Raw genomic sequence first — 23603 nt, 5'->3', positions numbered from 1 at the left:
CTTTTTTTGATAATAGATAAAAAATGGATTTCGCCTTACATGCAGTTATGTGTATCAACATACATGTTTGACATACGAGTGGTTTTCCCTTTTGGCAGTTATATAACGAACGGTGAAATTAGTGTTCACAGAGTTCAAATTAGAATGCTCGCTACGTTACCGAAGTCTGGGGCAAAGAGTAACGGCAAGCGAACAACGATGTCCTGCGCATTATTTAGCTGCGCATGCGTTGCCCGTAGTATTGCTCAACGAATTCAACGGTTAGTATAAAACGTGACGATGCCCTGGAGACGACACAGTCCATCGGATTTTTCAGTGTAAACACTTGTGAGCAGTCACATAATCCAAGCAAAATGATCGCCAAATTCGTTGTAAGTTTTTTTTGTTTGTTAATCATTTGATCCCTAAAAGTTACTAAATCAAATCATTATATTTACTCAACTAAGTAATACGCTACTAGGTCAAAAATCTTCTTCTTCTTTTAACTTTTATGCATTAAATAAGTTTTTAACGAAATTAAGAAAAACTCTCCTTTTCGTGCAGATTGTCTTCGCCCTGGCTTTCGCCTCCGTCAGCGCTGGTGTAGTTGCTCCCGCCGCGCTAGTCGCCCCTGCCGTCGCCCCCGCGGCGGTCGTGGCTCCCTACGCTAGCTCATACTCAGCTCATGCCGTCAACCACGCGGTGGCTGCACCAGTAGTCACAGCACCCTATGTCGCCGCGGCCCCATACGTCGCTGCCCATGCTGCCCCCTACGTCGCCGCCCCCGCTGCACCCCTCGTCGCCCCCGCGTCACCATACTTCGGCAGATACCTCTCCTCCCCATACTTCCTATAAACGAATTTGGTTGAAATCATTGCCTAGTGACTTGCTCAGACTTGTATAATATGCTTCCTAGATAATTATATTGAATATGTATATTGTTGATAAACGAATTTATACATAAGTGTATAAAATTTTATTTAAAAATTTTTTCCTTCTCCTGGCCCAGAATCAGAATGATATAAAACTTTTTACAGCATACAGTTCTAACGTGAATTGCTGTATTACTTTACAAACATCGAGGTGGCCTACCGTTTCTACGTACGGATTTACTTAAACGACCTTGCTAGTTCGATCTTAGACTTAGACTCCACCTGTTTTTCAAATATTGGAATCATTAATCTCAAGCATCATCGGCATAGCAACGTCGACCGTTGAGCTAGCGTGATGGTCAAAGCGCAAACCTTTCAAGTTACTATTATAGACTGATATAGTTTTGTACTTATCATTACACCTGTCACAATGAATAATAGAAAATATGCCTAAACATTATGTGTGTACATTTCACACGTACTTTACCTCAGCTCGTTAGTTTCCCAAAATTATTTTGGATTAACTTTATATGGATTCGTAAAGTTTTGTAGGTAAAACTTACCAATTACTTCGCTAAGCCCAATATTCTTGTTTTCAATATTTGGCATTGAAAAGCATACTTCAATGCCAAGGTTAAGTGTACAATTTTAATAAACAACAGGTTTTGTAAAAAAGCATGACAATGCATAAAATGGTCATACTCAAAAGACACTGAAAATGTAGCAAATATTTTTCCATTTGAGTAAAAAGTTTTACGACAATAGTATCGAATGTAGGTATCCTTTTTGAGTATTTTAAATTTGGAACGGATTTTTTTTTTGGAATATCGCTACTTCGGCCAGCTCTTACTAAAAATAAAAGGTCACCATTAAAGTCTAGATGGACTGAACTCGCTTAAAAAAGGTTGTATACGTGTAAATTGTTATTAATTATTCCATGCACTCAGTTGTCGAACGTATGTCTAATGCAACTGATAATATTATTTTGATACATTCACACCTGTTACGAAAAACAGGTGCAACATATCAACACATGATCATTATCAGTTAACATGAAACCCAGTCACTATGCTAATCGAGTCTCTATATTTTATGCCTATAGCCTGTAGGCTGTAGAAACTGGCAATAATAACGGTGGTAATATAATAATATTTAATCTATATTAGCAGTCAGAACAGATACCCAGGGCGTACGACATAAAAAATCCCCCTAATGTCTTAAGAAGCTTAATCAATAAATACATAATAGATACCATTTTTAGAAAACCATTCTCTAATATTATTCGCCTTACGCATTACCTTAAAAATCTATTTTTGTTTTGGATCACATTTACCCTTGAAAGTTAAAAATAATATGCTGAAAAAAAGTATGGTGAAACAAGTCCGAACAAAGCTATTTTAAGATCGCCGAGTTTAAATAATTACCGGTGCAAATGTTGGTAAAGAACATTCGTGCTTAAAAGAATGTATTTTTTTTAGTTTTTGAATTTGTATTCAGGAATAATTATTTTCATCGATTTTGAATCGATTGATAATATCGATTAAAAATATATTGAAACAAAAAGTCATATTTTCAAAGTTAGAATTCGTAGAACTCAACGCGGTCTATTAATGGATATAAAGCTAGTCCAAGTTTCGCATATTATTTTGCCTGATTTTAATGTACAAAATATAGTTTACGAAACATTCACCTATAAAAACTTAGTCGAGTCTAACATGCACTTTATAATTCAATATTAAACTTTCAGGAACCTAATCGTGCCTTTGGGCTAAAATTATGTGCTTCGACCTAAATGGGCACACTTAGCCTGCCTTTAACAAATACATTATACTGGCTGTTACCCGCGGGCTCGCCCGCTACAAATATAAACTGATCACATGGGAATATAAAAGCGGGATAAAAGTGTCATATTTGTTAATCCAGGTTATAAACTACCTGTGTACCAAGTTTCGTCTAAACTTTACTTTCATTCGTTTCGTTGAGCGGTTTTGCGTAAAAGAGTCACAAACATCCTTACATACCAACTTTCGCGTTTATAATATAAGTAGGACAAGCTTTTAACTATACCATTAGTTCCTAGTATTTAAGCTTTATAGCCTACAACCAGTTCCTCTAACAGGATATTCACAACTTCAGGATATTGGTATCCTTTTGTGATTTCACAATGTCCGATAACTTGTAAATGTAGTCTTATATTATTTAAATTCTAAATTTTTTATGTTTATACCAAAGATAATATATATATCTCGTCTAGACCGGCATTGATAAAAACAAATCAGACCTATTTAGAAATATATCTAGTTCATATTTCACTTATATCGTAAAAAAGTCATTTCAACTTATTTCTTTCATTTTAAGACGTTATCATTTATATAAAATGTACTACCTACTTGTATATTAACTACTTATATTATAGGATCAAAGACATTGATTAATCAAGTAAATATTTCATTAAGTTTTCTTCCACCACTTCTCTTTAAATCTCACTTAAATCTTTACAGAAGAAGTTCCTATAAGTTACTAGAAAATTCTCCAACTCCACAATGTTCAAGGAGTAATAACATTATTAGAGTTAATAGCAGTTCTTGGTAATTCATAATGCGCCGTTAAGAGTAATGGTGCAGTATGTGTCATATGATTCAATGATAACAGGTACAAGGTTGTAACACCGTTTTGTGGCACATACCCGTCATTCTAGCACTAACATACAAGATAAAAATAAACGTTAACGTTCTGTGAGCTTTGTCAACAATTTATTAAAATTCCAAGCGTTTATTTTTAAATTCTTGCTCAAATTGGTTTAATTTTGGTATTTCGGATGAATTTATTGCAAAACAAGAATTTGAAACCCTAGAAACGTATTCCAATCGAAACCATACAATTTGAGGCATGCTACAGACACTGCCTTCCTTTCGCAATTTTTGGACTGCCAAAACATAGATGCCATCAGAAAAAAAACCTTCCACTAGATATGTCCAGTATGTGTGTGTGATGTCGTACCTATCGAAAATACGGTTTAAACACCAAATTGACGGCAAAACAACAGTTTCACCTAAAATGTAAATTCTATGCTACCTATGATTATAAAATCATCAAATGAATAAAACTACGACACAAGGACAAGTGACAACACTACGACAAGTGGATCTATCCGATTTTGATTATAAAATAAGATATAATTCTATTTCCTCATAATTATTTGAAGCCTATTAAGCTTACGCGAAGAGAAAAACATACAAGTAGTAAATAAAATTATCATAATTGTTTTAAGTCATTTAAAATGAAGTTACCGATACCGATAACGTGAGGTTTTACAACTTCCCTTTAAATGTTCGTTAGATAAATACAACAAGTTTTGATTAAATTGCTTCTAATTATTTTTGTGTGTTATCTTTATTTAATTACATGTTTAATAATCGTGAGGAAGCATTTACATTATTTATTATACTAAAGTTTTGTATACGCCCTTTGAGTAGATATATTTTTGTATACCTTATCTAAGTATATCATATACTAGTATACTAGTATACTATATCATAATATGCGATGGACACCAATTTAGAAACTATTCACGTTATCCTATCTATCATTATTTTCATAATAATTAAAAAAATGGATATAACACATCGTGCAATATAATCTCAGCAAATGATAAAACCTTACCATCAATAAAGCAATTCCATTTACTTATCCACAATCTCAATTCCAGAATACGACCAACAATTTATCTGCAACTCGAAAAGCGGCGACTAATAATGAAATTACTTTAACAGTTTAGACATCGAAGTTAATCTCGCAGTTAAAGTTATTGCCTATGTCCAAACTCCTAACGTAGGCATAATTAATTAATGTTCCATGGTGATATAAGCTGATAAGTAAGCCAGAGTCAGCTGACCAGTGGAACAGTGTCATTGAAAACGCCCTGCCCTCCTTTACGCGTACAAGCCGGCAATTTTCATGTATGGACAAATAAATTTTAGTCAACCTATATTAACTAAGTTTATAGTCAACTGAACATGGTTTGATACTTTTGATTGTCTTGAGAAGAAATGGTACGGTTTTCGGTAAAATGAGTTTTTAGGAACACCTTTCAAATGTGACTTCAACATACACCATGATTTAAATCTGATATAAGCTAAATATACATTACCAAAAACTTGCAGTAAATGCTTAGTACTTTAAACCCTTTGTTCAAGAACGGCTTGATTGATTATTATTTAGGAATTAGGTTTATTTAAATTCCTAATTTCAACTACAAACCAGTTTCAGTAACTAAAAATTAAAACAAATAAAGGATCAAGATTGTTTGCTCTGTTATTAGAGTATGAACATAACGTGTGTTTAGATTAAAAAATGCATCTAACTGAACTGCCAAGTGTTCAAAGTACGGTCAGGTTAAAAAGTAGAGGTAAGTTCGTATTTATATAATCATCGAACATTTTGCTTTAGGAGTAATTTTGTGATCGCTGGGAACGATGTGTTTATTTGCTTAAATCATGTATTTATTATTGGAACTAAATTCATTTTACTAAGTATTCCGGCGTACGATATTATTAGAAGTTCTAGAAATACAGTTTATACTGAGAACTCTCACAAAGGCGGTATCCGTGCAGTCCCTAACAAAAGCTCTTGACGGACCGTTGCAGGATATCTATAGATAAACTGTTGAATGCCACTCCGGGAATCAATACTGGAGGCAGTATTGTGTAATACCTTTGATCTACAAATACTTGCAGGATTTCACAGTAAAGCATCGATATACCCGAAGATAAATATAGCTGTTATTCAAGAATTGAAGTTATTTTAGTGCATTAATACAAGCTTGGAGGAACTTGCTTTGAAGGGTGGGCGGGACAGGGAGCTGTACCTATATGTAAAATTGACGTTCAAATAGTGCTACTCTGTAACCTATATCGAATAATAGTGGTTTCTTAGGTTTACGCGAATGCCTGCCCGTGACCATGATACCTGCAAAGGTTTCGAAACGTCGGGAACTAAAATCTAAAATTAAACCGCAATAAAATCGCGTAAAAGTAGTTTCATTTAAACTATCTTGAATAAATGGATTTTGATTTGAATAGGCTTAACATTTCATGTAATGTAGATATGTTAAGAGTTACAAATACTTAGTAAAACGACTTATATAAAAAAGATGTTCCGCTAATAATAAAATCAATCAATAATCTTTGGCACAAGTTAAAAAAAACTTGTCTTACAAACACGAGAATTATAAATCAGTGCACAAATTAGAATTTTACCGACAATGTAATTGAGTCCAAACGAAAATAAACGTTCTGGCACTTAATTGAAATTTATTAGTCTTACACAATTCGGATATGAAAACTAGATTTTATATTACGATTGGAATATGAAATAAGATCTTGTTAAACCAAATCGGGCGCACATTCGATTCGTAAAATATTCACTTCAGTCATTCTGACATTAAGTTAATCAACTTTTCACTTTATTATTGAGATTTACGTACCGGAGTTTTGTTGACGGTTCCTGAAATTTAATAAATCAAATAAAGTGATGTATATATCTATATGTAAAGTCATTGATACCTTAAAATGGATCCTTATTGTTATAAAGACCAGTAAAAACTTTGTCCTGTGAGTGCGCTCTATCTGAAAATAAAATACCTATCCATTTTATTTCAGTACGTCGGTGACGGCCAGTGAAACCGCCGGCTGAAATTTCATAGACACAGACACTTTTATTTTATTTCAGAATCAAAATTATATCAAGTATCAAATAAAGAGTGATGTAATATTGGCACAATGTTACTAATACTTCGAGAATAGCGAAACCAGATTTCAAGTTACTGCCTACAATTTGACTAGAAAGGCCTGTTACGAAATGCCCGGTTAACCTACATTTTAATCCAACAGAACCTCAAATAATCCTTTATAATAAGGTTTTTTTTTTGTTTTTTTCTTTCTCCTTAGAACATTGTCGTTTTGATTATGTTTTGTTTTTGCTATCGTTACAGTACAGTTGTATGCTGACTGACCGAGGCCCTAGCTATAGGTAGGGTTAGACAGATTTGGTTGGGCCATGTGTCTATGAGGTATAAAAGCCACACTTATCGCTCCTAAGGCACATTCGCTCCTACATCCTCCTTCTTCACAACTACGGAACACCCCCATCCCTTCACCATGTACAAGCTGGTAAGATTTAGCTTAATATCACACATAACATCCCCTTTCTAAATAAAACTTAACAAAAAAAGTTCAAAAGAACATATAAAATAACATGACTAATCATCGTAAATATTTGATCAATTTAAACATATAGTATTCAAAGTCTATGTAAATTATTACCGGCCTTACTGCCAATAGCGATCTCTTTAATTACGATTCAGAATCAGTAAAACGACATTCAATCAAAGCGTTAACTATGAATAAATTATAGATAGTACCAACAACGAAACGGATATAATTTATTAAAAAAGTTTAGATGCAATAAAGTTGATGCCGTAAAAATAAACGAACTTCATGATCTTCACACTAGATCCAATTAGTTATAGCCATATTAAAAAAGCAACATAGTTTTTGTTTGAACAGCAAATTGATGTTATAAAAAAATTAATAAAAAGTTAACATTCTAGAAAATTCATTCAATACTTCGGATTTAGATTTCTTTACTTATCTATTGTTATTTTTCACTGATAATGACTGTCATGATTCACTTGCTATATTTGTTACTCCAGTATTTTTTTCCGTAATTGACATTCTCTGCAGCGGCAACGACCCGCCGAGGTCGGCCCAGTTGCCACCCGGTACCTAGCAAGTTACGCTTTTTATTAATCAAATTGTAAATCTTAACAAACAACTCAGAGAAACATGTCAATGTTCTTTATCCTTCGGCCATGATAAAATTTATTTGTGTCATAAACTGTCTGGAGTCTGTAAGTCTGGAGTAAATAATAATTATACTAACAGTGCGAAAATATCGACGAGTTCTCATGATTCACAGGTTTTATTGATTTGATTGGCAATAATATTCGATTCAAATACGTAAAAAGAAAACAAAAACATCCAGACCAAAAAAAAATAAGTACCTATAACAACTATCAAATAATGACCTATTCCAAAACGTTAATCATTTGTTTAAATGGGATTCTTGTCAGACGGATAATTAATAGTCTCCTTAAATTATACCAAAAGTAATATGTACTCCGAGTATTCCTTTTATGTATATTAAGATAGACACAAAAACAAAGGGTGCAATACTTATATGCACTATTTAAATCGAAATCTTGCCTTAACAAACCGACTGGAACAGGTTTACCGAACTCTCTGTTCCACGATGTTATTAAAGAATATTATACCTAGGTCCTTGCAAAGTAAAATACTTTATGATACAATTTTAAAACGACCTTTTTTGTTTCATACTTAACTTTTTATTATAATGTCCAGCCCAAAGATTAATATGGGCGGAACTTGAGATAAAACATGATTCCAGTTGTGATATCATTTAATTAATAGGTAGAAACAATTTATTGAGATGGTTATTGTGTCCAATTTAAATAGGCTATAGAAGATTGGTAAAATAATATTATGAAACAGGCTACGATATTAAAAAAAATGATATTAATAATTATAAATAATGGGTTTGGTTAGAAACAAGGAGGTTTTATTACAACATGTTAGACAAAAGTTTTTGTTGCTGAGTATTCTGATTATTGTTGTAAGGAAACAAAAGATTTGATTTTCATACATTTCTCTCACTATACGTGAACAAATGGGGAATTCTAGAAAAAAACAACAAGATACCATTTTAATAAACCTCTTTGGCTGCTTTCTTAACGTAGCAAACTGTGTCTTTTAGGAACTATAGAACCTCTTCATTTGCCTAGCTTTACCTTTGTAAAGAAGTCATTACTTTTTCAAAAAAAAATACATTCTATGTACACGCAACCTTAAGCATCGTGATATCTGTATTAGTCTTACTTATTGTCCGAGAATGCGTAAATATTTATAAAACGTTGATTTTACTAATAGTATCAATGAAAATGTTAATTAATAGTAATAATTGATTCCTTTAATTACTAAGCTTAAACTTCGACTTGTCCTTATTCAAATTGATGTCAAGAACTGAGCGTCAATAGAAACGCAATTATTATTACCGGTCTAGATTCTAGGCTAGATCTAGATTAGCTATTAGTGTGTCCTCCCACTAACGCCCTTTGCGGATAAACTTAGAACTGATATTAAATAACGAGAAATCTAATTTTGTTTTGTTTTGGCTTGCTTTCGAAGAATCGTTTTTGTGTCAATACTTGTATATTTATTGTTTCTTTTTATAGAACAAGAGATTCAATAAGTGTGACAGTTTATTATAACTATAAGAACATTCTTTATCATTGTTTTTTTATATAGAGAAGGGTTTGCCTTAAAAGAAAAAAGCTTATTTGTCATAATACATAATACGTGATACACATAATATACTCGTAGTATCTCTTTTAAAATTAATACAAAATTACTCAATCATTTTATAACTTATGACTTGTAACCGGCAATCGGAAAATTCCGGGAAAACGCGAATACTACGGGATGTAACAGAAGAAACCAATATCTTACGTAACACAAATGATATTTGGTAAGTGCTCACAATCGGAGGCCGCGTGTCTGCCCACAAGACTGGGGCAAGCGTCAGACCACGTGCTCCACAACAATAGGCCCCCGGTTCTATTTGATTGAGTCAAAGGAAACTCGACTATCTGTCGCAGTGTTACGCCGCTTTTGTGTGTATTGTAGCAGTTTGTATGCTTAATAGAAATATAATACGGTGGCATTTGATGCAGAGCTACCTGTGCTTCAGTTACGTAGTAATCCGATAAATTATAATCATATGTTAAATGTTATTAATTTAAATAATGACGACCGTGGCTGATGCTTAATTATGAAGATTAGTGTGAGACCTAAAGACTGTTTTTAGTAATTTTCTTCCAAATTCTTTCAGCATACCTATCCAATGCATTCACATAATTTGTTTTTTTTTTTACAACTTAAAATTCAATTTATAATTTGGTAAGCAAGATTAAAGGTCTTGAATGAATAAGTAACTTAAGCAGCATTGATCATAAAGGCATGCTGCCACCTGTTGTGAAAGCATTACAGCGTTTTACACGGTTCCAATAGTCTTTTAAGTAGGTAATTTATTTTTAGAGTTCCGCATCTAAACTGTAAACTGTGTCTATTACTGTGGCCCTGCTGTGTTTCTGTCCGTCCATCAGGTATTTTATATGCCGTGGTAGCGGACAGTTAAAATTATCATTATCACATATGATTTATTCTCTATTTCATAATGTTAATAGATTTATCCATCATTCTAGGTCGTATTCACCGCTCTCCTGGCCGTAGCCGCCGCCGCCCCCGGCTACATCGGCGGGTACGCGCCCTACGCCGCGGCCCCCATCGCCGCCGGCTGGGGACACGGCATCGTCAGCGCGCCCATCATCAGCGCACCTGTCGTTAAAGCCGCCGTACCCGTCGCCACCTCCTACGCCAACACTGTCAAGGTATCTAATCCAAATATTTATTCTAAGTTATGGCGCTCTCTTAATGTTCAAAATTAAGCTTCAAAAGCTCTTATTTTGGCGTTTGTAAGTTTTCGTAGAAATATCAGTACACCTTTTTGGAAGGAACGCACTTACTATTTAAAATCTTTATTAAGCCATACATACTACTAACTTACCCGATTAAAGGGTGTAAGGTATAAATTCCTACTTAATCTTCAGATTTCTGAAAAAAAAAACAAGTTCCTCCTGTTTAAATAGACAAGTTAAATTATTATGGCTATGTCAAGAAAAAGACAAGTTAAATATTAAATTATCATGGCTATGCATATTAAATTATATTTTACATAAACTAGATATAAGAAAGAAAAATAATATTAATCTAATTATAAGTTAGGGGCGAACACGTTTTATTTATTTAACAACGCATAACCTGGCAACGTTATCTAAACCGCAAATATTATTGCATCACTAGGAAATTGTCTGTCAAGGTCACACGACAGGCATAGCTGCAAGCATTAAAAACAAAATACATCTATTACATAATGTCACATGTCTTAATTTAATAATAGTCTTAATAATTTTTATACACTGTATAATTAATTGCATACGCGTTGATGTCTTTTAAACCAAACGTTTTTGTAAAACTAAGATAAGTCTTAGCCCGAAGGGATAAATTTAATTTAAAATTTAAACAATAACTTTATATGATATATTGATTCGTTGAATTAATTTGCTGCTCCGATAGGTCGACTGATAAAAAAAAACATTTTAATTGGACACGAACTTCTCGGCATTAAGGCGTGCAAAAGAAATATTAGAGGTCTACTACAAAAAAATCGTTTAGTATAATCCAGTTTTATAATTTTCACGTATGCGGCGTTGATGGTGTACAAGAGAACTAGGCTTAGCATCTACCATTAACAATGCTACCCTTGCCCTTACTCAATTCTCTTTCCATCTTAAAAATACTTGCTTAAATACTAAAAGTTCCTTACTTATGTTTCAGCTCGCTTCTCCCGCTGTGGTAGCTGCCCACGCTCCCATTGTCGCTGCGCACGCGCCGCTGGTCGCCGCTCCCGCTTATGCCCACGCCTGGTGATCCCAACAACCAACCAATCTAGGTCCACACCACCCGGCCTAGTGAAACATAGTCCAAAATAGTGCAACAGTCATCATCTACTCCATATTTATAAAGTAGTGCTAAGACAATTCGGAATGTTTGAATGGAGCAAAAATCTAGCTCATTAGAGTTGGAAAGTTGTGCCATGTTTGGAACCGTAATAAAATGATATAAATTCATAAAATTGTTTATTGGTTCTCCCGTTTATTGCCACTACACCGATTTCTTTAAATTAGTATTTTTAAATTCACTGCTACGCAAATAAATAATAAATCTCAATTAAAAGGTGCTATATTAACATGACCGTAAATTGAATTATGTTAATTCATGATTGATGGGTTTGGCGCCTACGGGCTAAATGTTTAAGATTATATCATTGACTTAGATCAAATCGAATCATTTAAATCAATAATTACGAATCCAGTAACCGTCCTGGAGGCCTTTCCTAGTCCAATTATCCATCCAAAGAAATATAGTTAAAGATAAAATAACGGGTAAAAGAGTATTTGCAAAAACTCAAAACTGAAATAGGCCATTTCAACACGGATACAACTGTCTGAAGTTTGAAAATAGACCTTACCTCCCAGAAATTAAACTCTATGTTTACACAACACAAACGCAGCAACTTTATAAAGGGCGCGCTGCGGATGTGGCTCTCGTTTACCGTACATACACCAGCTGTCAACTACTAATCAGTTACGATCACAAAGAAGCCGGCTCGAACAAACCGGTACAGTTTGCATATCACTCCCATGTCTATAATTAGTTCCTATTGAAAATGTCGCTTGTTTTTGTCGGTACTTGGTCACTGGATCGTCGATAAAGCTTAATGCGAAATGCGGGGAAGGCGAGAATATAGTCCTTTAAATAATAATCTAGAATTGTGGTAACATGTGAAAAGATTGATGAATGAAAATTCGAGTATGTTGTGATTTTTTTTAATTAAAATAATTTCATGATCTGCCTGTGCTTTGCATAGAATTAATCTGTTTCACATCCATCTATGTATATAAAAGCACAATTTTCACATTCTTAAATATTTTGCATAATGTAAAATTTAGATAGAAGAAATTAATGCTTTTAAATAAGAAAGAAAACTTTTAGGCAAAGACCCTTTCGCACGAAACATTAGGCATTGTTAATTAAAAATCTTATTTTAAACTCAAAAATAAACACCATTCATCACTATCGAACACAAACACGTTATCTACATATCTTATTTACACATAACTAGTACCTGAGGTACTCGCAAGAGTCTGGCAGTAGATATTATTATGGTCTCCATATACGGGCCGACAGATTCCGCATGCCACATCAAGTGTAATGCCATGCTACCGATCAGCTTGTTACATATATTACAAGAGCTGTTGATCATGACGACAAAAACGTTTTAAATGTGTTGTCGCACTTGGTTTGAGTATGGATATATTTTTTTTGTCTCCCGATATTGAAATACAGATAATACAGAAATAATCTTTTTTAATTTGGTTAAAAACTTTGTTTCTCTGTCTACATTTTTGTTGCTCAACTTTTTTAGATAGAAAAAGATAGATACCTGAATTGCCCGTACAATATTGAATAAAAAGAAGCTTATTAACCTGACTAGTGACGATTTTAAATTCTTTAATTCGTGAACGAACACAAAATTACACAAATTACAATTTTATTCCACGATGGGTTTCAGCAGTTCTATACACATACAAGTAGAGCCTACGCCCTGGTCAGAATGAGCATGAAAGCGCGTCCAAGGTCGATCAAACCTTAACATTTAGACCGGCCGTTGCCGCAAAAAATAAACTCCAAGTGTTTAAGAGACTCACCGATACGAATAACAATATCTCATTCCAGGTTAACATTTACTGCACTCGTTTTGAATCTGTATTTTTTATTCATGCCTGGATAGCTGCAGACGGAATCAGAGGTGTTTATTGTATGTAGAATGACTAAGTATGTGGGCTTAAAAATGTATGGATTTGTTCACAATATGTATAAGTTTTGAAAGACGGGGATTTTCTTTGTTTTTTTAAGTACGTAATTCAGGAAGAAAGAGATTCGATCACATTTTACTCTATGACTGGTACAGTTTTATTAGCAAGAAGCCACTCTACGTCGTGCACGGTGCCTAATTAACCGACTTCAAAAAAAGGAGGAGGTTCTCAATTCGACTGTATTTTTTTTTTTTTATGTTTGTTACCTCGTAACTTGCGATTGGGTGAACCGATTTTCATGATTCTTTTTTTATTTGAAAGCTTGTGCTTCCCGTGTGGTCCCATTATCACCATTTCAATATCTGATGATGGGATCTCGAGAAATCGGGGGAACTCTTCAATAAATAACAGCAGATTAACCGCAATTGTTGCTATAGAATATCTAAGCATTGTTTACGCCATCACACAACATATTATCACGCCTGTACTCACTACAAAGGTTATAAAAACTATTTCGAAAAAAAATAATGTTCAAGGGCATTTACAAAGTTTTACAAAAAACGCAATACTGAAACTAATTTGAAGTCGGTTTTTGTTTGTGAAAATTGTTAATTATTGCTTCTCCTATTATGCAGTGGAGGCAATATATTCTTATGTACTATTTTAGCATCCCACGCAAAAAGAGGAGTGTTACAATATAATACCAACAATATTTCATTCAACGCCATCTACTCTCACAGTGAGTGTTAACGGAAAAATATATTTATGATTGTAAATACATCACAATATACATAAATTATAAAACTCGCTGCAAAAACATTTTAACTGATTGGGAATCAAACCCGCTTTTTTGGTGATATTTGCAAAGGTTGTGATACAATTGCCATGGCTTTTTAAAAGTGATTTTGATTTTGATAGCTATTTATGTAAAAACATTTTAATATTTCCGTGGTGATAGGCGATGGGCCTGATCAATGAAGGAGGAGGTGAAGAGGCAAGATATTAAGAAACATGTAAGAGCTGACGAACGACAGCCTATAACTGAACCTACGTTCAAAAAATAGTGCAATAAAGATCACTTGTTGCTTGTACAGGTAGAGAACTCGTCGAACTTGACTTTCATTTCAAAACTTCGTGGACACTATAAATACATACGGTAACCAAAAGAAAGCATCAGTTTCATCTCATTACCCCGTCGTTCACATCTGAATATACACAGACCACGATGAACTCGCTGGTGGTGTTCTTATCTGTAGTGGCGCTCGTCGCCGGCAAGCCCTCGGGATTACTTCATGGTGGAGCAGTAGCCTACTCGGCCCCAGCAGTGCTGGCCACCGCCGGCATCGCGCCCGCCATCGTCTCGCCCACAGTGTACTCCGCTCCGGCCATAGCTGCTATCGCGCCCGCCGCGGTCTCCAGCCAGTCTCGCATCGACATCAAGTCCACTCCCGCCATCACTAGCACTGTGGTCTCTGCCCCCATCGCCTACGGTGCCTACAGCGCGCCCGTGTACGCCAGTGGAGTAGCTCCTGCCTACCTGAAGACCGAGTTCGCTGCCCCAGCTTTGGCCTCATACGCCGCCATCCCCGCTGCCACCGCCATCGCTGCTCCCACCGTGCCCCTGGACACCCCTGAAGTAGCCGCTGCCCGTGCTGCCCACTTCGAGGCTAAGGCCTTCGCCGAGCACTCCATCCACAAGAGGTCTGCCCCCTTCAACCACTTGGCTTCCCCTCTCATCACTTCGTACGCCGCCGCCCAAGTAGTGCCCGCCCTGCACGCCGCCCCTCTTGCGTACTCCGCACCCATCGCCTACTCCACTCCTCTCATCACCAAGACTTACGGAGGACTCGCCTGGTGAGCACCACTACAGTAACGGGAGCTAAGCTCTCGGTTCAGATAAGATGAACGACGAATTATTGATGGCTGTAAATAAAGAAAAGTGAAGAAAGCAAACATGTTTTATTTGTTTACATGTACCTAAACATAGTTATTTACGTAGTACGAGAAAGTAATGAAGGTTAAAAGTGTAATACCGTAAAATAAATCATTTTCAGCATAGGAATTAAACAGATTTCATATATCATACACACATTAGTCAATAGATCTTTACGATACCTCTGTAAAAAATAATATTACAAAAGAACTAGTAATGGTAAATATCTAGTTAATACCTAAATATCTCAAAAAATCTGATGATCACAGTGAAAAAAATATGCTCATTTTTTCTTATTATGAACCGTTTTTAAAAAGGGTTAGGTTCTCAATACGTCAGTATTTAGTATTTTCATGTTTGTTACCTCATTACTGCAGCCTGGATAAACCGACTTCGTTTGTTTTCTATTTTACACGAAATAGCTGTCTTTTAGTCTCACAAAAATTTTAAAATGTTTAAAAAAAATCAGTTACAAAACTGCATAAAAAATAACAAACGTAATAAAAAAGGAAAAATTCACAATGATTAAAATAAAACAATTGCAAAACATGTGTAATTGTTTTATTATCTATAATATCTCATTTTTGTATCCATAAGTCGGAAATGTATCGGTTGGTTAATCCAAATGAAAGACTCATTGGTGATAACAGGCTCTGTAGTTAACGTCTGTTTTAGGCATAATGTCTTACGGGATTAAGAAGATAGTCAGTTGGATAAATTAAGTTGCCAAAATGCCCGGTTAGAATATCGTATAGGTACAGTTACTATCCTTCGAGGGCAATTTTATCCGCCTGATTATGAAGATACGAGGCAGGTTTTTTTTTAAATCATTAAAGTTATAGATTTATCGTCAAGCAAAAGCTAAAAACTAATGTTTAAAAAAAAATCATTGTCACCAAACGGCTTTGGCTTTGCTGCGGAGTTACATGTGTATAAAAAATGCTGTCTCCTAGATATTCACTGAAACTACATAATGTAAAAAGCAACTTTGTTAAAAAAAATATTCTTGCAATAATTTATTTGTCAAAGATTAACACGATGTTTACAAAAAAGCCTTTGAAAATAGGCATATACATTACACATTTTCTTTATTAATAAAATCGGTTATGGTTTTTAAAAAATAGGTATAAGCTGTCCCAGACTTTTGAACTTTAAGAGGAACAATTCCGTCACACATGTTTGTTACAAAAGTTGAACCGGTGACGCAGCTCACGCACAATAGTGAAAATTTCTCCCTGTTTTGGTAGCATTTCAAATTGCTCCAATTCGAATAGCGTAATGGCATACATCGTTTGGCCTTCCTTAATAAATCAGCTGTCATAGATTAAAATAATTTTACCCTCGACGCTAATGAGATTGGCGCGGTCCAGCAGACAAACTCTTCAGCTTTATAATATGAGTATAGATGCATGCGAGTAATGTTTGGGGCGTGACTACTGACCAGCGACCGTAGTGAATATGGCTTAAGAACAAGGATTATTGGATTCTAAAATCCTACTCAAGAGGACTCTATTTATTTGTAAATACGAGTACGTATCAAATATTTCATTTGTTTTCAAAAAGTGATAGAGTAAGAGCCCGTGGACGCCAGACCTACGTTATAAAAGCTGAAAGGTTGTCAGCGGATGCTCCCAAAATAAGTAAGAACAATATGGAGTTTGGGTCATGGTGGCCTGGACAGATAAACATTGAAGTCACCTAATTCTTTTTTTAAGCTATTGCATAGCTTCTATAGCAGGCCTTGAGCGCGGGGACTAAATCCAGAAATTCCGTAACGAAAAAACCTCACGCTTCGACGTCGAAGACTGCCGAACTGACACGACGTCCGACGGGCACGGAGGTGTGGCTTGAAGGCCGTCCATCGTCTAACGTCGTGTCAGTTCGGCAGTCTTCGACACGGCGCTGTGTGTCATGCGATTAGACGTATTGTACGACTTTACAGAACTCGCCCGAATCGAGACGAGCTGCTCCGAAATCGGACGAATACATAATCAGCTGTTTGTGAGAAAGTATATAGGTGTATAAGTATTTATGCAATAGCTTTACCGCGGCAGTCCCCGAGTGCCACACGTATTTTTTTTGTTGTTGTGTCCTTACCTATTTGTATACCTTTAACCTATTTGTACGTAAAGCATTTGACTGGTTTTTGTACAGCAGCTTCCACCAACATATATACATAAATGCAGGACTGAAAAAAATCTAAGTTCTCCAAATAAACCGAATATAAGTTAAGGGACATATAAGGGACGTACCAATACATTATAGCCTTTAGAAATTCAAGTTCACTATTTAACATACCTAGATTAGTTATTTACGTTATTACTTTCATTCGAAGCATGAAAAGTCATTGTCGCGATACAATGCACGATGAAGCAGCACCTCAATGTACAAAAAAACCTTCTCGTGTCGTACAATTTACTTTGTTTTAATATACTTAGGTATCATATATAAACTGGCATATCCAGTATCTTCAAAAAATAAAAGAACAATGTAGTATACTCGACAGTGATACGCACGTTAAAAAAAATAGTGCAATAAAGATCACTTGTTGCTTGTACAGGTAAGGAACCCGTTGAACTTGACTTTCATTTCAAAACTTGGTGAACACTATAAATACATACGCTAACCAAAAGAAAGCATCAGTTTCATCTCATTACCCCGTCGTTCACATCTGAATATACACAGACCACGATGAACTCGCTGGTGGTGTTCTTATCTGTAGTGGCGCTCGTCGCTGGCAAGCCCTCGGGATTACTTCATGGTGGAGCAGTAGCCTACTCGGCCCCAGCAGTGCTGGCCACCGCCGGCATCGCGCCCGCCATCGTCTCGCCCACAGTGTACTCCGCTCCGGCCATAGCTGCTATCGCGCCCGCCGCGGTCTCAAGCCAGTCTCGCATCGACATCAAGTCCACTCCCGCCATCACTAGCACTGTGGTCTCTGCCCCCATCGCCTACGGTGCTTACAGCGCGCCCGTGTACGCCAGTGCCGTGGCTCCTGCCTACCTGAAGACCGCGTTCGCTGCCCCAGCTTTGGCCTCATACGCCGCCATCCCCGCTGCTGCCGCCATCGCTGCTCCCGCCGCTCCCACCGTGCCTCTGGACACCCCTGAAGTAGCTGCTGCCCGTGCTGCTCACTTCGAGGCTAAGGCTTTAGCCGAGCACTCCATCCACAAGAGGTCTGCCCCCTACAACCACTTGGCTACCCCTCTCATCACTTCGTACGCCGCCGCCCAAGTAGTGCCCGCCCTGCACGCCGCCCCTCTTGCGTACTCCGCACCCATCGCCTACTCCACTCCTCTCATCACCAAGACTTACGGAGGACTCGCCTGGTGAGCACCACTACAGTAACGGGAGCTAAACTCTCGGTTCAGATAAGATGAACGACGAATTATTGATGGCTGTAAATAAAGAAAATTAAAGAAAGAAAAACATGTTTTATTTGTCACTACACTGCTTTCAGGTATGTCGTTATTTAGGTAGTTTAAGAAAGTAGTGGAAGATAAAAATACCTTAGAAATACTTGCTTAAAATACCATGAAAGCTACAGAATCATTATCAGTATAAATTAAGTAGTAATTTGTAGTGAAGTCGAATGTTCCAGTTTCCTTATTACGCCGAAAACTACAAATAAACAATAAACATTTAGGTATCTTTAACAACAATAGTCAGGAAACCTGATGAAGTTCTCAAGGCTAAATATACTTACAAGAACATAAATAATAATAGTTTGCCAATTACCATACAACACCGGTAATAATTATAGTTTATTTCAAGGCAGAAACGTGCTCAAATCAAGTATTAACATCAAAAGTTGGTACTAGTGTCTTAAAAATAATCTATACTTCTAGTCCTGTCTCAAATTATTTCGCTAAAAATATTACTAAAATTGACTGTCAATTACAGTAATTATTCATAGGAGTTTATGATGTTCAGTGATCGGTGCTCATCATATTTTTAGCTTAGGAGGACATCTGAAAAAACATAAGACTGACTGACTGACCATTGCCGAGTCCTAAATGTCAACAATTCACGTTGCTTTACTAACGAACTGTTCAAAAGATTGTTCAGCAGCTTGTCTGTTTGACTGTTTTCTGTAAGTACGCGGCGCGACGTTTTGTGGGTTCCATCTCCGCTAAGAACAAGTATCTTCCTGATCCAAGAATGTTAATCTGAGTCTCGGTAACTTTGAACATAAGACTTAAATTAGATGACCAACTTGATTAGGATGACACAAGGTTCAAATTCATTAGTGCAAAAGACGTATAAAAAAGTAAATGTAACAGTGACACTAGGACCCAGAAAGAAGGTTTAAGAGTTTTAAATGTCTGTAGCGTCTTCCTGTGTATGATTTCGGGCTACTACGAACATGGGACAGATATTGCAAATGTCATGCGTACCGATCACTGATAATTTTTTGTTAACATTAAATCAACTACAACAACTGACTTCATATAAATAATACTGAGGCAAACTTTATGAATTTTTATAGGACCAAATTACAGCTATTGTATGTTAAATATAAAAAAAACTAGAACTTCGGTTCATCCAGCCCAAGGATCTGAGGTAACAAACATAAATAAACAGATGAATTAAGTTCCTCCTAATTTTAGAATCAAGTTAAAAAGGAGTAAAACGCCATTATAAAATAAGAAACAAACATTGCTTAAGCTATTGCAACGGATTTTTTTACTGAAGACCTTGAAGTGACACTTATTTGGATTGAACATAAATTTAAAAGTTCTCACTAAAATGTGTGAGTTGGAACTCTATATTTATACAACATATAATGTTGCAAATACTGTAAACAAGTGAGCGTGAGCTTACTACTGAGATAAGTAACAACTCCAATGAGCGGAAAGAATTAATATGGTTTACTAAGGTTCCATTTCAGTCAAAGCTTCTACTGCTCCATACCATAAAATTGCTTTTACCTAATTTCCTTTTTTACCTGACGTAATGATTGTTAGTTTTTTTGTATATGAGTTTTTACTACCTGTTAAAACTTGTTTTAGTTTAATATACGTATTTTATTCCAGAACAATTGTGGTATCAACACCTAATTGTGGTGAATGGTGAGTTGCTTTGATTATGTTTTTATGGTAAATGAAATGATTTTCTTTTTTTTCAATTTTCTTTATTTACAGTCGTCAGTAATTCGTCGTTCATGTAATCTGAACCGAGAGCTTAGCTCCCGTTACTGTAGTGGTGCTCACCAGGCGAGTCCTCCGTAAGTCTTGGTGATGAGAGGAGTGGAGTAGGCGATGGGTGCGGTGTACGCAAGAGGGGCGGCGTGCAGGGCGGGCACTACTGGGGCGGCGGCGTACGAAGTGATGAGAGGGGTAGCCAAGTGGTTGAAGGGGGCAGACCTCTTGTGGATGGAGTGCTCGGCGAAGGCTTTAGCCTCGAAGTGGGCAGCACGGGCAGCGGCTACTTCAGGGGTGTCCAGGGGCACGGCGGGGGCAGCGATGGCGGCAGCAGCGGGGATGGCGGCGTATGAGGCCAAAGCTGGGGCAGCGAACTCGGTCTTCAAGTAGGCAGGAGCAACTCCACTGGCGTACACGGGCGCGCTGTAGGCTCCGTAGGCGATGGGGGTAGAGACCACAGTGCTAGTGATGGCGGGAGTGGACTTGATGTCGATGCGAGACTGGCTTGAGACCGCGGCGGGCGCGATAGCAGCTATGGCCGGAGCGGAGTACACTGTGGGCGAGACGATGGCGGGCGCGATGCCGGCGGTGGCCAGCACTGCTGGGGCCGAGTAGGCTACTGCTCCACCATGAAGTAATCCCGAGGGCTTGCCAGCGACGAGCGCCACTACAGATAAGAACACCACCAGCGAGTTCATCGTGGTCTGTGTATATTCAGATGTGAACGACGGGGTAATGAGATGAAACTGATGCTTTCTTTTGGTTAACGTATGTATTTATAGTGTCCACGAAGTTTTGAAATGAAAGTCAAGTTCGACGAGTTCTCTACCTGTACAAGCAACAAGTGATCTTTAATGCACTATTTTTTTTTAATGTAAGTGTATGTCACAGCCGAGTATCATAAATATGTTCAATGTACCATTATTTCTTGTATGTAATGGGGATGGAGACAAGAAATTTTGAGGAACCCAAGTTTATGAAAACAATAACCAAGCAATCTTTTGTGAAATGAGAATCCTTCAAGATATAATGGCGACAACTTCTTTGTTTCCTTTAGGTTTTCTAAAAACCAAAAAGCCTAACCGAGTTCCTAAGCACTTGATATTGTTAAAAAAATGAAATTAGAGTCCCCGTCTAAGAAAATTACGTGTCGTTATTTTAAACCTAAATGGGATAAACCGAAACGCATTCGAAGCAAATGCTGATCTTAACAAAGCAATCTGTACTTTACAAGTAATAAGCAATTATGATTTAATTGACAGAAATTTCAGAGTTTGTTAAAGATATCTACCTTCATTACTTTTCTCAAATGGTTAGACACCATTAGTGTACATTTCTGTAATATGTATTTTTCATCGTCATCCATTCAAATTAGCATAACATTATTTATACTTCTACTTATATTTAAAAGGTGAAGCTGACTGACTCGCGGACTGACTGATCAACCAACAAACATAAATGCTGGGCCTAGTCTGCTCTACTTTAAAGAGTAGAAACTTAAATTTTTGCAGTGTATAGTCTCTTTTTATTTATATAATATCATTGTATGATTTTTAAACTGATTTCAAATCATGATAAAATCTCCATCACCGCGCTATCAAAGTCGTGGCCAACAAAGTTTGGAGAGCTTAAGACTACAAGACAGTATCATATCTAATTGTAAAAAAGAAATAAAATAGCATAACTATAAACTAAACATTAATTTCGTTTCGAAATACATAGTCTAATAAACATTTATCGGTGCCGATCAGTCGCATTGAAAGCGAAAAAAAAGACCTTTAGTCACCCAACTACTGTGAACCAACGGCAACCAGCCAGACTACTTATATTTTAGGCAAACGCTCCAAGACGACCTCTTAATATTAATAAAACATTCCTTTGAATTTTATCGACGTGATCGCTATCACATTTGAACTTAGCGATAGAAACAACTGTCGTTGTATATGTCAACAACTATCAATATAGAGTAACTAAATTAGCAACGTGTTCTGAAATCCTGACATTTATGTGCACAATGCATCCTTGATATCATCAAGCGAACCTCAATTGTGTTATTGAGATAACTAAGTGTGTCACTTTGCGAGACGTAATAGGTAGTCCGTGAAAGCTTGGACAGACATAAATCTGTTCTGCACGACTTTAAAGTGACGCTTTAAATACTAATGTTACATGTGTATGTTGCAAAGGACAAGTATTAAGATAAACTTTATAAAGAGCCTCTCACGGCCTAAAAATGACTAACGAACATTTTTTTAAAGAAACTTGACTTTTTCGGCCATTTTGTGTCATTTCTTCAGTCGATAACGTCAATAGGGAACGGATGGAGTTGACAGACCACAGTCACGTGACGTATCGAAATCAAATGTCATCTTAATATAATTCGGAGCTTCATACGGTGATGTTAACGAGTTAGTTTTTAATATGATGCGTTTGTTCAGTCCTTAATAGTACTTAATGTGAGGGTCGGAGAAAAACTTAGGTTACCTAAGCATGCCTTAAAAGAGGATTCTAGCCCACACGCGCAAGGTATATCACAATACAGTGTATTTAATCATATTTATCTTAGTCGTGATTACCCTGGCCATCTACATAAAAATAGACACCTTGAAAGTCTCATAAGGTTATGTTCAATTTCGCGAAATATGTATTTTTGTTAACATAGTAACATTGTTTAATTACGGGGAGTTCTGCTCCAATAATAACATAATATTAAAACAATGCCTTTTATGAGACCTTCATTCATGGAAACCAGCACCTGTTAGTAGGTTGGGCCTTCAACGTTGACAACCTAAAATATATTTTGGTAAGATATTAAATGTTAGTACTCCCAGCCTTATATAGTGTGCTACAAAGATTGAAACATATTTGGCATTTAGAGATTAAAAACTTGTCAACATTGCACAACATCAACCTTAATTGGAATAATATTAATAAGGTTATATTTAGTATGATGAAGAAAGAGACTACGACAATAATTTTCTAAAATGCTTGCAGCTACACAGATAGATTTAAATTAATATTTAATAATTGAATTAAATCAAATATCTATTACATAAATGTGCTCTAATTATATGTGATAGTAGGTATAAGAAATATGTAAA

The 23603-nt window shown here is 36.3% G+C and overlaps 5 protein-coding genes across 5 annotated transcripts; 4 read left to right on the top strand and 1 right to left on the bottom strand.

Annotated features, from left to right (window-relative positions):
- The first annotated feature begins 264 nt into the window (after nt 1-264).
- LOC113496306 (pupal cuticle protein G1A-like) lies at nt 265-944 on the top strand. The gene is made up of 2 exons (XM_026875462.1): nt 265-371; nt 544-944. Exons 1-2 carry the CDS (start codon nt 354-356, stop codon nt 832-834), a joined length of 309 nt encoding a protein of 102 aa, XP_026731263.1. The 5' UTR covers nt 265-353; the 3' UTR covers nt 835-944.
- A 5594-nt stretch (nt 945-6538) lies between these two features.
- On the top strand, nt 6539-11865 carry LOC113496313 (cuticle protein 12.5-like). The gene is made up of 3 exons (XM_026875475.1): nt 6539-7021; nt 10192-10377; nt 11384-11865. Exons 1-3 carry the CDS (start codon nt 7010-7012, stop codon nt 11474-11476), a joined length of 291 nt encoding a protein of 96 aa, XP_026731276.1. The 5' UTR covers nt 6539-7009; the 3' UTR covers nt 11477-11865.
- Nucleotides 11866-14353: 2488 nt separating this feature from the next.
- Nucleotides 14354-15378, top strand: LOC113496258 (cuticle protein 16.5-like). Its single transcript, XM_026875436.1, has one exon. It carries the CDS (start codon nt 14651-14653, stop codon nt 15281-15283), a length of 633 nt encoding a protein of 210 aa, XP_026731237.1. The 5' UTR covers nt 14354-14650; the 3' UTR covers nt 15284-15378.
- Nucleotides 15379-17966: 2588 nt separating this feature from the next.
- LOC113496251 (cuticle protein 38-like) lies at nt 17967-18783 on the top strand. Its single transcript, XM_026875427.1, has one exon. It carries the CDS (start codon nt 18050-18052, stop codon nt 18689-18691), a length of 642 nt encoding a protein of 213 aa, XP_026731228.1. The 5' UTR covers nt 17967-18049; the 3' UTR covers nt 18692-18783.
- A 1712-nt stretch (nt 18784-20495) lies between these two features.
- On the bottom strand, nt 20496-21349 carry LOC113496265 (cuticle protein 16.5-like). The gene has a single exon (XM_026875448.1). It carries the CDS (start codon nt 21198-21200, stop codon nt 20568-20570), a length of 633 nt encoding a protein of 210 aa, XP_026731249.1. The 5' UTR covers nt 21201-21349; the 3' UTR covers nt 20496-20567.
- Between the last annotated feature and the right edge of the window lie 2254 nt (nt 21350-23603).

Source organism: Trichoplusia ni, chromosome 1 (genome assembly GCF_003590095.1).
Source record: "Trichoplusia ni isolate ovarian cell line Hi5 chromosome 1, tn1, whole genome shotgun sequence".
Taxonomy (NCBI): Eukaryota; Metazoa; Arthropoda; class Insecta; order Lepidoptera; family Noctuidae; genus Trichoplusia; species Trichoplusia ni.
This window is presented reverse-complemented; position numbering and strand designations above follow the sequence as displayed.

Excerpts from the sequence above, each read along its gene's own strand:
- LOC113496313 (XM_026875475.1), top strand. Across the intron at positions 10,378-11,383 it reads CCTACGCCAACACTGTCAAG|CTCGCTTCTCCCGCTGTGGT; the intron begins GTATCTAATCCA and ends CTTATGTTTCAG.
- LOC113496258 (XM_026875436.1), top strand. The coding sequence starts at position 14,651 with ATGAACTCGCTGGTGGTGTTCTTATCTGTAGTGGCGCTCGTCGCCGGC.
- LOC113496251 (XM_026875427.1), top strand. The coding sequence starts at position 18,050 with ATGAACTCGCTGGTGGTGTTCTTATCTGTAGTGGCGCTCGTCGCTGGC.
- LOC113496265 (XM_026875448.1), bottom strand. The coding sequence starts at position 21,200 with ATGAACTCGCTGGTGGTGTTCTTATCTGTAGTGGCGCTCGTCGCTGGC.